This window comes from Euwallacea similis, chromosome 32 (assembly GCF_039881205.1).
Source record: "Euwallacea similis isolate ESF13 chromosome 32, ESF131.1, whole genome shotgun sequence".
Classification (NCBI taxonomy): domain Eukaryota; kingdom Metazoa; phylum Arthropoda; class Insecta; order Coleoptera; family Curculionidae; genus Euwallacea; species Euwallacea similis.
In genome coordinates, this window is record NC_089640.1 from 1,648,579 (window position 1) to 1,662,788 (window position 14,210).

General features: G+C 35.7%; 1 protein-coding gene across 1 annotated transcript; it reads left to right on the plus strand.

The window, feature by feature from the left end:
* Positions 1 to 7,619: 7,619 nt before the first annotated feature.
* On the plus strand, positions 7,620 to 12,401 carry Tango2 (transport and golgi organization 2). Its single transcript, XM_066403936.1, has 5 exons — positions 7,620 to 8,185; positions 10,299 to 10,563; positions 10,860 to 11,078; positions 11,199 to 11,297; positions 11,714 to 12,401. The coding sequence occupies exons 1-5, from the start codon at positions 8,047 to 8,049 to the stop codon at positions 11,835 to 11,837; spliced, it is 846 nt and encodes a 281-aa protein (XP_066260033.1). The 5' UTR covers positions 7,620 to 8,046; the 3' UTR covers positions 11,838 to 12,401.
* Positions 12,402 to 14,210: the final 1,809 nt, after the last annotated feature.

Sequence of the window (14,210 nt, forward strand, 5' to 3'; positions counted from 1 at the left end):
TAACTGAGAATCGATCGGTGACCTTGCGAAGTAGTATATTATTCAACGAGTAACGAAAATAACAGTTTCTGTCACTGAGAGCACGGCGACAGTTGACTTCGTCTCGTTCAGTAATGTTCTCGAACTGCACAAATTACTATCGACGAATAAAGTAACTGTAGTTATATTAAAAATAAATGTCCGTCTCTAAAGACGCAATAGTGTGTTACGCTACGAGAATTGTAAGAAGGTTATTACGCACGAATGGAAAGTTTACGTCGCTACACGAGGCCAAAGTTTTCTGTCAATATAAAAGTAAAAATTCAGATGGGACGATTTAGACGTCCTGGTCTTGATGTTTCTGTATAAATAAGTTTGTAATAATTGCGAACACGAAAAGAATTTTTACATCGGTTGCTCGGGCATTCAGGATTTTATTCGCCACTGTTGTAATAATTTATACAGCATTTATTCTTTCCCAAGACGTGTTTTTTCCTTGCTGAATAGACTCAAATCGGACATAAAAAAGGGGTAAATAACTTTTTTTGTCCGTAATGAGGTATTTCCTTACAATGTTTTTTCCTGCTAACAAACGTCTTCAAAGGACGTTATCTTGAATATAATGTCACTTATTTAATGATTGAGTAAAAAGCCTTGTACAAATGAAGCAGAAAAAGGTGCAAAGATAAACATTCCATAATTTCACGCTCTTTATTTTCCTTAAAGGACTTTTTAAAGTAAACAGAGTTGAGCCCAAATTGAAAAACTTGAAAACGGGCTGCCATTTGGCCCCTAGTTAATTTAAGGAACATATTCAAGGAAGAAATATCTGTGTTATATTTCAGTTTCCGCGCTCTTAGGAGCCGTTGGTGTATCAAAATTCCATGTGAGTCTGCAATTGTCGAATTATTTTTGCAGTGCTACAATGTGATGTATCGCAAGGATGTCCAAAAAATTTGAAACTTGACTCACTTTATCGGAACCGTAACAAAAACTATAAGTTCTCATCGCAGACCTAATATGACAAATGAAAGTTTTATTACTGCCCGCCCTTTAGGGCCATTAATAATAATCCGAGATCCTCTCAAAAAATCAACGAATCTCTGTGTATTGCTTATTCTAGCTTCCAACTTTTGGCTCCCCACATTAAACCGAAACAAAAACCCTCATCTCGTTTATTTTCTTCTGTATTTCATTCGGTTTTTGTTCTGGGCTTAGTGCGACATTCATCTTCCAGTGTGACGTTATTTGCGGCCCCGCACTTTAATTGCTGCCTTTTATTTCCGCTGAAACGATAAGTGTTGGAATCATGTCTATAGTTTGACAATAAAAGGCAATTTAAGCTATAGAAAATAATTGTCGCGACACTATTAGATTTATTTACGAGGACTAACAATGTCAGGGACGGACTAATTCACGGAGTCGGAGCTGAATGCAGAAAAATCCCATATGATTTATCCCCGCAAAAGTATCATTAATAAACTGAATAATGTGGAATTTTTCACTTTTTCTACTTACACGAGAACCACATTACGCTCGCATTTACGTGTGGAAAATTACGTGGCCACTCGGGCGTAGGCAAATCTGATACATACATTACTGTGCTCATTGAATTTTCGTAATTCGCAGTTCACTATCGTTCTATGGTCAGCTAGTTTGTCCAGTCCGAATCAGGCCTGAACGAAAGGTCATCAAAGACCTTTATTCAGGAACGTGTTTAGTAAGTTCCGTTCCCTTCCTTTCGAAACCGAGAAGATTCGAAGTTTTTCTCAGCATCGGCTGCACCTGAAGAAGAAAGAACATTCAGAGAAGAACATCCGAGAAGACCGAGTCGCAATTATCGTGTACGTGAAGCAGCTCATTAAGCCCATATTTAGCGTTATCTTATATTATTCTATTAAATTACACCCCGGAAATTGAGAGAGAATGCAATTTGCGTAAACGTGAGGCGGGCTTTGCAGCAAGACCAAACCTGATTGCCTTTAATGAAAATTGCACCTAAACCTACAATGCGTAAATATGGGCTTTAACATGCAGCTGACTGGACGTCTACACAAGTTTATTTTGCAAGGTTTACTAAAAATTGTGTTAAATTCCCTATTTTATTCATAGATGCATAATACTTCAGCAAATGCAGATTCAAGCAGGCTTTAAAGTGGGTCTTATGGACATTAGTCCGTAAGCTGACGCCAGGGCAATTGCCTTAAAAAGTAGCTCAAATTAATCGACTCGACGAGCTCTATAAGATAACGTAACTCGCTTGCCGATATCTTGTAAAGATTCCAAGATACGGCATCAATTCGATCTCCAATTTTTGCGATTTTTCGGTGCTGAAAATGGCGGTTCGAAAAAAGTGCCTTTCCAAGGCTCCGCGACCCCAACTGAGGTACCCAACGGTGAATACGGGGCCCATATGAGTCCGGATATATTGGACCGGTAAACGGTACATCGAAATTTCGCTTCCAAACTGACTTGGTTCAAATTATAACGTGCATTGCACTTTATTATAGGAGGATAAGTTTATGGATATAGAGACACTGGCAAATTCTCATCGCTTCGGGTTCTTTTTTGCGTTTTCCTATAATAATCCGAAGCCGCCTGAATAGTGAATATGTTTTGCATCTAATATTCTTAGCCCGGCCATTGAACTACACCTAAATATTCAATTATTAACGGATCAACAGATCAAAGACGCGGCAACTTTACTCAGAGGGTAAATATCCATGAAAATGTTGGAGTAAATACAGAGTATTGGTCAGTTATGTGGAAAATGAATGTAGCAAAGGATTGCAGGCGTTCGACTAAAAGTGAGGCAATATTTTGACCGCGACGTCGCCATGCATTAGTGTCCCTGTGGGACTCGAGGATATCTTGTGCAAGATACTCTTCCTGAGCTACTGGATTTGGGAATTTTTAAACCTACATCGATGAATCGGTCGCGGAGCTGTCCATCGCGATCGCCAGATTTAAGGAAATGTGACTTTTTAATTCCGAAAATTGAACATTTATAATTTTATTGCTTTTCGTGTTGTTCCAAATGCAGTCGACGGGAAAATGTTGTAACTAATACGTACATTAATGGATCGTTAATAATCTCGATTTCTATTACCTAACGCATTCGCTTCATTCACGCATTAAATCATCAAAGGCAACTTTAATTATAATACTAAACCTCTATATTTTGCAGCCTCATTTACTGTTTATTTGAAGAAAACTGAAAAAATGCATAGTACATGCAAGGCATGTGCTGAACCAGAGCATCTCCTAATTCTCCCAAAAAGATGAAACACCTGGAAATAGATATATGGGGCTGATGCGGTACTCAGGCCAAGCACGGGACAGTAACTTATCGGGGATCATCAGGTGTATTTCCCCGGGGAGACTGTTCCAATGAGGCTCGAAAAGAGTGGAAACTATTGTTATACAGGGTGTCCTACCGCAAAGAAAACGAACACCGTGTTACTATCCCGTGTTGCAACATTTTGGACGATCAGGCAAAACGACGACGATTTAGGGCCCCGACTGGTACCGAGCAAAAGAAAATGACTGTGCCACTTTGTCACATACTGATTGAAATTAGATCAAAGCTGTCTTTGATCAGCTGCAAATGATACTTCAGTTTTCAAAGCTTGAAGCGTTCGACATGCGCCTACATCCGCAGCTCCCAGACAAAGACAAAGGTTTAAAATATCGATACGATTAAACGGACTGCGGGCCAGACTGAAAGGTCTAATGCTTACTTTTAATACATCCTAAGGCAGACAGACCTTTAAATGCGATTCGATTTCACCGAATGTTACAGGTTTGCGATGACGTGTGGTGAATATTGGAAGAGGAGAAGCGCGTTTCCATAATAATAGTGTAATAATTGGAATAAGGTCGGTTTTGGTTCAGAGATCACGGAAATTGGCAGAAGCTGAGAATATGCTACACTCGAGATCTAACCGGGTGGCACGTGCATGTAAAATCTACGTGAAAAAAATTTTTTGGAAGTCGCCCCTTAAAAAATGCATGAGAGTATTTCACATTAACATACATTAAATGAAAATCATCCTCCATATTTTCGGAAGGCTTCATTTATATTCCAAGTGCAAGTTATTGACACACTCCGTAAGCTTAGAAAAGGGTGGTTGGGGAATGGGGGATTGCTAATACCAACATTCTGAAGGCACGCTTCGAATAATATATCGGGCTTTCTCAGTTTCAGATAAACCTCGTTTACGTACAACTTCTTAATTTAATTTTCAAAATTAACTTTTAATTTGAAATTATCTGAGAACTTTAAGAGATCTAAGAACTTCTAAATGCGCAAGATTAAACTTACGTTATAAGTGTTTAAAAAGGCGTAACTATATCGTTACGCTATAACGAAGCATTTAATTGGCAATTAAACAATTAAAGTGATGATTATAACAGTCATTTTTCTTCCAATTTTCTCAGAAATTCAGTTAATAACTTTTATTTCTCGTAATGCTTTCGCATTATTAGTACCAATGATGAAGTAAATAATAGATTGAAAGCATTATTAGATTCGGTTTATTGCGATCTATTTACGGTCGTCAGAGCAAACGCTATCTATTTTTAATTTATCTGAGGGCCAAATTACCAATGTGCTGTTTTGCCATCAATGTAGTTTTCATTGGGGATTCTGTTCCAACATTTGCATGAAACTTTTAGCTAACGATGACTAGATGAGGATTTTGTTTGGAGAAGTTCCCATTTGCTTCTCTTAGTTACATAGGTAGGGAGGTATTTTTATAAATTTACATAGGAGTCAGGACTTCTTTTAACCAAAGTGGGACGTGTGCTAACTCGAGGCCTTAAACGATTTTCTTGCCAAATTTCTATCGCTTGCAATATTCTAAACTCAGAGTTCAGGATTGAAAAACTGTCTGTACGTGTAATATACAGGGTGGTCCAATTTACTCGAGGCAGCGAGGAAATGAAAATGAAAATTTTTAGCGTTTTCTTTGTCTGAATAAATTAAAATTCGATACAAACACTTTAGGTAAAAATTACTTGTTTCTTTCCGTAGAAAAGTAATAAAGTTGACCGTGAAGTGACCGTGAAAAAACTATGGAAGAAATTCTTCGTTTTCCAGACATTAGGCGGCCATCCTGTATATCGAAGAACCGACTACCAGCCAAGGACATCAGTAAATCCGTCTGTTTTGTTTGATTTTAAATTGATAAAGCATTTCACGAGCTTCTCGCGAATATTAATAATACATTTATTATGGCCATATTACCCCGAAAATACTGGTACACAATTTCACTCTAAAAGTGTCTCCCAAAGCTCTAAAACTTAAGACTGGAATAATCTCCTTTCTCCTATACGGAAATTCAGCTCTGACTCGTAAAACCCATTATAATTTTATTTTATATTCAAAAGCTTTCAGCGGAGAATTGTGGTACTGAACCAACGAGGGACTATTTCTAATATATGAAAATTCTGTGTAAATTTAATAACATCCTCACGTGATTATGAATCGATAAAGCTTTGAATTCCAGAGACTCGGATTTCTTTCCTCAGATATAACCCTAAGAAGTATAAATTATTTTTATGTCATAAATGGGATATTTGAAAATGCGATTCACATGAAAGGGCAGAGTGTGCTTGCTTCTGGAAAGGTTTAAGGCATTTACAATTCGTTCAGATTCTTACAGCTCTACTATTGCACTGTCAGCTTTTTATCTCTGACATTCCGATATCTCGTTGTTAATGAACCTCCCGGTATATGCTGTTTCAACCTATTAGAAATCCAGTGGTGCAATGGAAACCGATTGTTTTTTCCCATATATAAATAACTTCGCTACGTCAAACGTTGACGTAAGAATTCAGCAAGTGTCAAAATCAGATGCTGTCATTGTCCTCTATTTATACGGGGGTAAATTCATTTCCATGGCATCGCCCGATTTTGAATAAGTTGGAATAGCATATAATCTTAGGATAGGATCTTAGACCATTTCCATTTAGCCGTAAACAACTTGCGTCAAAAACTTTTTCTTGATGCGAGAAGATATATCCTCCTGCCGAGGGCAATTTGTTAAAATATTATTTTCAAATCAAATACAAACTGCCTCGCACAGACTTCGTCTTAAACGGTCTAAAATCAATACGAACTAAGAAAAATGTTATTTTGCTCCTGTCCGTATTTTGTTGAAACAAATTCGGATATGTTAAATCAATTTTTCGACTGCGCTCGAATTGTCACGCTCCTTTTCACGGTTATTTATGCTCTAAGGCGTCACTTTTTATGCTTGGATGCTATTGAAATTTAACAGACACTTTGAAAGTTTTCTTTTCACATCGACATTTGGGAAAGTCCCCAATTTAATGTATTGACACGCCCTTCGTCGAAAATGTAAACAGTACCTAATTTAGATAATTCTTTCAATTGCACGCGCTCTGAGACTTTACTTTCGCATTTATTTCTTTCTAGCAAAAGTAAAAAATTCCAAATAGTACACATAAGAAATGTACAAAAATCAAATGAAAGATTTTAATCGAGAGATGTTAGATCCGGTGATATTACTGGTCGTTCTATAACACCTCATCTACCGATCAATTTGCCGAAAGACAGCGGTTGAGAAAGAGACAAAATTTGCAGTTACGTCGCTAGTACTCTATGTAATAAAGTACGTAACTCAGGATCTTTTTTGCATATACTTAAGAGGGATTCGTGTCCTTAATTAGTCGTAAAACTAACACACGGCCTAGTTTTTCGAAGCTCATTAACCTTTTTCGTATCATGCAAAACTCGCCATTGGCACCTAAACTAAACCTCCAATTAGGAATTACACAACCCCAGAGCAAAGCCCATTATCCTGTCAATAGGTAAACAACGCCAAGGCGGGCAATTAAAACGGGCAATGTGGCATTATTTAGATAAAGACCAGATGCGGTCGTAAGATCTAAAACTACATTTGCCTCGTGCTATCTTTTATCAGGAGTCCTCTGGCCACGTTTGAATGTTCCGGATTCCGGACGCGGTCTGGCTTTATTCCTGCTAATGAACTAAATGGCTGTGTTATCTGGAAATTTACAAACTAATTAAAAAACACCTTACTGGGTTTAACGCGTTTTAGCAGGAATCTATTTTAATTTTCGTGGCTAAAATATATCTCTCAGAACTTTTCATATAGAGCTGCTTGAAATTATTGGGGCCTCAAAGCATTGTATCTTTTAACGTGGGGCGAAAGTGGTAACGATCCTCAGACAAAGCTGAGATGGTAGCGAATTTTTCTCTGCTTCTCTTTCTTAACGAATTTAATCCACCTTCACCCACTCCACTTATTATATTGTCATAGTGAACGGTATCCATAGATTGCCCTGCTCTGTGGTTATCCTTCAGGAGTTGAACCTATTAAGTCAGAAGATGTTAAAAACAAAAAGGGGGGCAAGTCAAATCTGCGTTTTTTTTTAAGTTCCATACTTCACTACCTGAATTCTGAATAATCCATAATTATAAAAAAAATATCAATTTTGGAAAAACAATTATTTCATACTATGCAGAACTAACATTAAGGAACGATAACTGATGTGTACGAGTAACGATAACGGTTATTCTCAACATCTTGCCCATATCTAGTTCCTCGTAGATAATCAGGTGTTTTTGAAGGATGTAAACGTCAGTATCAGATGGTCTAATTTAAACGTCAAAATAAAAGGTAAATAAACTTAAATAATTATTAATTTTTAATTAACGAAAGATGATTGGATTCAATTAGTTGTTACCCAGTAGGACACCACAATTACCTCCAAACGTGTTTATGATTGTTCAATTTTATTTTGTTTCTCGTATAAGTAGCAGTTAATAATTCTAACTTAATCCCCACTCAAACACTCATTGTGATAGATAAGGTATTATTTTCATTATTCAGAATTTTATACTAATAGTTCAACACTTGTACTTAGTTACACAGTTCGGTGTACCAGACGTAACCAACTTAGAACAGAACTTAGAACAGCTCAGAACAAGTTTCGAATAAAAGAGGGCAGCTTTGATTGAAATTTCATTTGTTTACATTTCAAGTTGCCCGACAAGCCTTTTAATATCTTGTTAAAATGTGCATACTATTTTTACACACAAACCCCTATCCAAAGGATAATGAGTACAGACTAATTGTAGCCACTAATCGAGATGAATATTATCGCAGACCAGCAAAAGCTGCTTTTCAATGTCCCAAGTCAGGAATTATTGCAGGTAAGTTACACATAATAAATATATCCTTGTTACTTATACCTAGCCCTCTTATTTATATACGCTTGACTCGTGCGGCTATCGAACGGCAGAAACGGTTTTGTCCTTGTTTATTGCATGGCAGTGACCTATTCTAAATTGTGTAATTTATCCCTAGGTTAGCTACGGTAGAATTGAATGAATTATTTCTTCAACTTTATCCCAATCTTGGAAGATAATTTCCGCGGTTAACAAGGAATTAGTCAATGCTCGTTTTTATTTCTTAGTTGGCAGAGAAATGATCTTTCTAGTCAAGTTAGCAGGAATTTAATTTTTACACTCTAGGAACTTTGTAATATTACCTATACCATGGCAAAATTTATTTTTGATGGGTTAATGTATTAATGTGCTTGAGACCTTTTCCAAAAAAATAATTTCATGCAAATGGAGAAAATTTGCACCATACATATTGGATTTGAGGAGAAGTTTGAGTTTCCATGGATTTTGTGTACTCAAATATGTGTATGTGGAATATGTTAGAACCACCTCCTGATCAGCTTGGAATTGTAGTTCAAAGTTCTTTAAACTTCCATTATCAATCCATATCAATAATTCATTTTATCGTGACTATGCAGCGAACGTTTTCGATGTTTACAACAAGCTTCTGTTATACGAAACTGACTAATTGATACATCCTCAAAATTGAACTCAGTTTGCTTACGTATTGATTAACTACTAGTCAAACGTTTCTATGGTCGAATTTCAAGGCTATTCAAATTGGATCAAATCCGTTCTTATAGAGGAATTTCAAATTCGGCTTTTAAATTTTTATGGATGCACAACGGTTCACTACGTTACTTAATTCGATAGAACTTATATCGACTTTATTGATGATATTGACGAAAGCTGCCCATAAAGCAGTTTTGTTTACGTATTAAATGATTTTTTCAGTATTACATCGACGCCCGGGTTGATTCCGTTTCATAGGAGACTCCCTGGAGTTTTGAACGCTCTATATTTTTAACCGTATCGAATTACACCAATTTATTTATCCCAAAACTTATAGGAACTGTAAATAAAAAAATTAACCTGCCTCACTTTTTAGTGGTGGTTTTTTTTTAAAGATAACCCAAACTCTAAAAATTATTTTAACCACGCTCGTACTTACTTCACCGTGTTACTATCTATTTAGGGTGAAACTAATAGCTTTATGATGTTGTATTGTGTCAATATCTGCTGTAATTAGCCAGATGAAGGAATTTATTGGTTATTATTCTCACGTACTTAGAAAATGAATACCTTATTCCCACGTTTTTTATCTGTTACTTCGTCTATAATTCTTTAGCTAAAAGTTACCGTCAGTTTTTCCACGCGGTTCAAAAACTATTTACAATGAGTAGTCGCAGAGAGGATAATGTTTTGGAAGTGCATTACGAAAGGCATATTATCGCAAACGCTAGAATGATAATTTCAGAACATAACGCTACCTGAATAGTAAATAGCATGATGCGGATTAAATGACTTATTTATTAGCCCGGGTATCATTGTAGCTATATCAGAACATGCTTTTCGATCAGTTAATAAGGACGATATCGTTTGCTTCGACAGGAAACTAATATATCTACCTCTTTGATCATTTTTACATATCTATCTAATTAAACATATCTAATCTTTAACAAGAACTTCTCATTTACAGTCGAATTACATGTTGTTCAGGTTAATTTTCCCGTTGCCCTGCTCACCCCAATTCCTATTTTAAATGTCTTCAAGTAATTTAGATGAGCGTGCGATGGGAGTTCGAAAACTTTTCGCTTTTAAGAGTAAAATTACACTTCGTAAAGCAGGTACAGATAAATCGACAGAGACCGAAGCCGTTTGAATGTTTCTGATGATTTCAGTCCTGTGTATAAAGTATGCAAATGTAAATTTATGCATTGGGAGTTGCAAGTAACCATTTGCATGTTTGTCTACGGCCAATCAAATAACAATGGAAATCCGCAAAGTGATGAAATTCGTGACGAGTGTGGGGTAGCACACAATAAACTTCTTATTAGAAATACTGGTCAGCATTAGATGCTGCAAATGCAAATTTTCTCGGTTCGAGCTTAAAGTTTGATAAAAGTTTTATTTCTCTAAGGTAGAGACATGGAGCCCGGCAAGGAGGGCGGCACGTGGCTGGGCTTTGGAACGAAAAGCTACCCAAACAACGGAAAATCCCCCAAATACTGCTTCAGCTGTTTGACCAATATTTCCAATCACGAGAAAGTCAAAAACCCAACGGGAAGAGGAGAACTGATTGTAAATTATTTGGAAAGCAGGGATGATTTTCCGGAATACATGGAAACCCTGAGAAAACAAGGGTTGGTCTTCAATGGATTTAACTTGATTGGAGTTGAATTAAGGTACTCATTGTTCCGACTGTTTCCAGACAGTTTTATTTACACGCACGGTTAAAATTGCCTTAATTCTTATTACAACAAAATTAAGAATGTGCTAAACTTGACTTTCACACCGTCATTCGACCAAATTTATTCAAGGACTAATTGCAAAACACGATGCTTCGCGCGTTAATTCTAGGTATAAATTAATATTTGCACTACCTACCTCTGAAATAAGAATTAGGAGTCAAAGCGAACCATGAAGGACGAGGCTTTAGTAGGAAATGGTAAAGTTATTCTTCTATTTTGTTCATTTTTAGTAAAGATGGTCCCACCAAGATATACCACAACAGCAACTTCCCGCAAATAAACTCGGAGTACACCGGAAAACATACTCTGGGCTTCGGTAACAGCGCCATCTCTAGCCCCTACATGAAAGTTTTAAACGGAAGAACAAAATTTGAAGAAATCATCGAAAGAGGTTTAGAAAAAAAGCAACTCAAAGACGAATTGGTGGCTTTATTAAAGGACAAAACTAAGTAAGTGAAACCTGAACGGACTTGCTGAAACAATGCCGTTTCCTTCTCTGTGACAATCGTGAAATGAAATTTGAGTTAGGTGCACCTTCATAAAATTTAAATGTTTAAACTCCTCTCTAGACATTTGCCGGATGTTGAGCTAGCCAAAAGAAGCCAAGCAGCCTTAGAAAAATTATCTTCAATCTTTGTCGAGTTTGGCGAAGCCGGATATGGAACAAGGTAATTATAATTTATTAAACGAAAATGCTTTTACCTCAACATCATAAAACTTGTGACAGAATAATAAAAGTTTGCGGCAAGGTAATATGTGGGATTTGTCAGGCGAAGTAAGCCAGAGGCTTTTATCTCAAACCGAAATAGATCGGTTCTACCGCAAAAAGTAGAAAAAAGCATAAATAGGTGTATAAAACAAAAGGTGTTTCGATACAACGCAACTTTTCATATCTTTTGGCATGTTCAGCGTTGCTTGTTATGCCAGAAAAAAATCATAAGTAAAATTCCTAAATTCTGTTCAAAATGGTGAATTTTCCTTAAATTGGGAGTACCACATCTCTTTGTGAATGAAAATGCACTATAGTGGCAAGAAGTCATATTAAACATTTTAATACCTAATAATTCAACTGGAAATGTTTCAGGACTCATACTATAATATTAATTGATAAAAACTGGAATTTGGAGTTCACAGAGTTGACCATGCTGGAGCCGATCGATATAGAAAATCCGCAATGGAAAATTACAGTCATAAAGTCAGATTTATAGTTTTGTAAGACTGAAACATTGTGTTCAATTAGAGAATAATTTATCTAGATATTTTGACACAATTTAAAAACTTCAATTTCAAACGTTAATTGGTGTCAGATTGTGACAAAGTTATTCTCATTTAGGAAAAAAATTGTTTTTGGTACTTATTACGTAAAAATCTTGTATTTAAAAATGACCACACTTTGTCCACGACCATTATCATCGACAAGAGGTAGTAGCTTTAGGTGTTATATTAAAATTAGTAAAATCACTCAAAAAGGGCAAAATAATTGTGGTTGTTTCTGTATGTTCTAAATGAAACTAAGATTTATATACTTAAGGTAACAAAACTCCAATATAAGTATGTTTAGGTAGCAAAGTGAACGATATAGCATAGTCGTGGGCAAATTTTTTTGTTTTTATGTAAGTTTTTTCGATTGCAAGTTGTTGGTTAATTTTATGTTTCTTTTGATGTTCTAAGGACCGTCAATTTTTTCAATTGAAAGTGAAAGTAACAAATAGATCGTGGATCGATTATATGTTTGTTTATGAAATTGAATACCTACTTTAAATTATTAAAAGTATTGTTATGGTGACTATAAAGAAATTAGATGTTATGTTTACAGAATGTTATTTTTGTACATATACAAACTTGTCGCTTATTAAATAGTTAAATTTAAAAATGTTTTAAAAGTTGTTTTATTTCACCCTATCCAATAAATTCTAAAACATGTTGTTAAAAAGTCGCGTGAAAAAAATTGTCACAGATGCAACTATCTTCGCGAAGACAAAATTTGTGGGTAAAATTTTTCATAACGTGCACTTCACCCCAAACTTTAATCTTCGTAAAAAATCAGTAGCGTAGAAGACAATTTTACACAAAATAAAAGGGACAATTAGGTGCTCGGATTTCAGCGAAATTGAGTTCCGCAGTAGCCATACTGTATAGCTCTGATGTGCAGTTGTCAAAACGCGAATCGAAAAACTTAAATTTTTTGGCCCAAAAAATATCATGGAATTCATGAAATTTTTTGGGCTAAAAAATCGAAGTAGTCCTATTCGATTTTTGACCCCGGCATATTAAAGCTGTATCATACGCCTACTGCAGAACCGAATGTCATTGAAATTGAAACACCTAAAATTTCATTTAATTTTTTACGTAAAATTGTCTCCTGCACCTCTGGTTAATCGAAGACCAATTTCTGGTAAAAAATATAAACATTTTGATAAAAAAATTCAATTACTTACTCTAGTTTTGAAACTATTTGAGTTCGAAAGTTGGAACGTAAATGCTGTTGTTTGGCATTAGCCAAGTTAATTATTCCTTTTCTGATGCTCAGAACTATGATACATTTGGAACAAGAGTATTTCGCTCATCTATGACAAAAGTTACAAGTACAAAAGAGAAAAATAACTACTTATGAAGACCCATGCGATCAACACTTATTTGTATTGTAGGTTGCCTAAAATGTGAAATGGTGCCATCTCCTCGCTAGTATACCAAATATTCGTCTGTAGTTTCTCGTGGCGTCATCTAAAGATTAGTAGTTAAACCGAGCATTGTACGATAGAAGGAGTCTATTCTTGTTTATCAACAATTACTGTACATGGTGTTTAGCCAACCTCAAGACACCATGGAGTAACGTTACAAGAGATAGCATGCTTCAAAAATGTTTTTCACCCCTAAGAGCAGGAGGGAGCTCAATCAGTGTTACTTCACAGTACAATACAGTACTTTCAAATTTGGTGCCACTAAGTCTATAATGTTAAGCTTATTAAGGTGAATGACTCCAGTGAAGGGGATTCTTTTGGTAAACCCTCGAAAACAAAATCGACGTGTCGCGGCAATTTCTAATACATATTTTGATCGTAGTTGAAAATAAGCCGGATACAAATTTTTCGATGAATTTGAAACCGAACCAACCTCGATATTTTGATGATTATATAAAATGTGTAAATATGTAAAAACGCGTCTCTCATTTTTAGGAGAAACATTCTTTAAGTCTGTTTTCCATTAAATGGCATACACCCTCTAGCAGGGGTGGAAACAACCACTAAAATTTTAAATAGGAAGGGGGGTTGTTCAGTTATCCTTTATTTGAAAGGTCTTTCAATTACCTTGTCAAATGTATCTTTTCTTTTATTGAGAGGTTTTCAAGAAATCATGTCCAAACCGTACACAAGCTTCGGTATTAATTGTATTGTAGAAAAATTGTTTATTAATGTTTTAAGTGTTTAAAATCTTAAACACTTAAAACACTAATAAACAATTTCTCTCAGATTCACTTTCAAATGAACACACTGTATATACCTGTTGTGGTTGCAAAGATGAATGTGGTTTTAGTTTCGTGGAATCGTCCAATACTTACCTTACCTCATCTAATGTTTCTT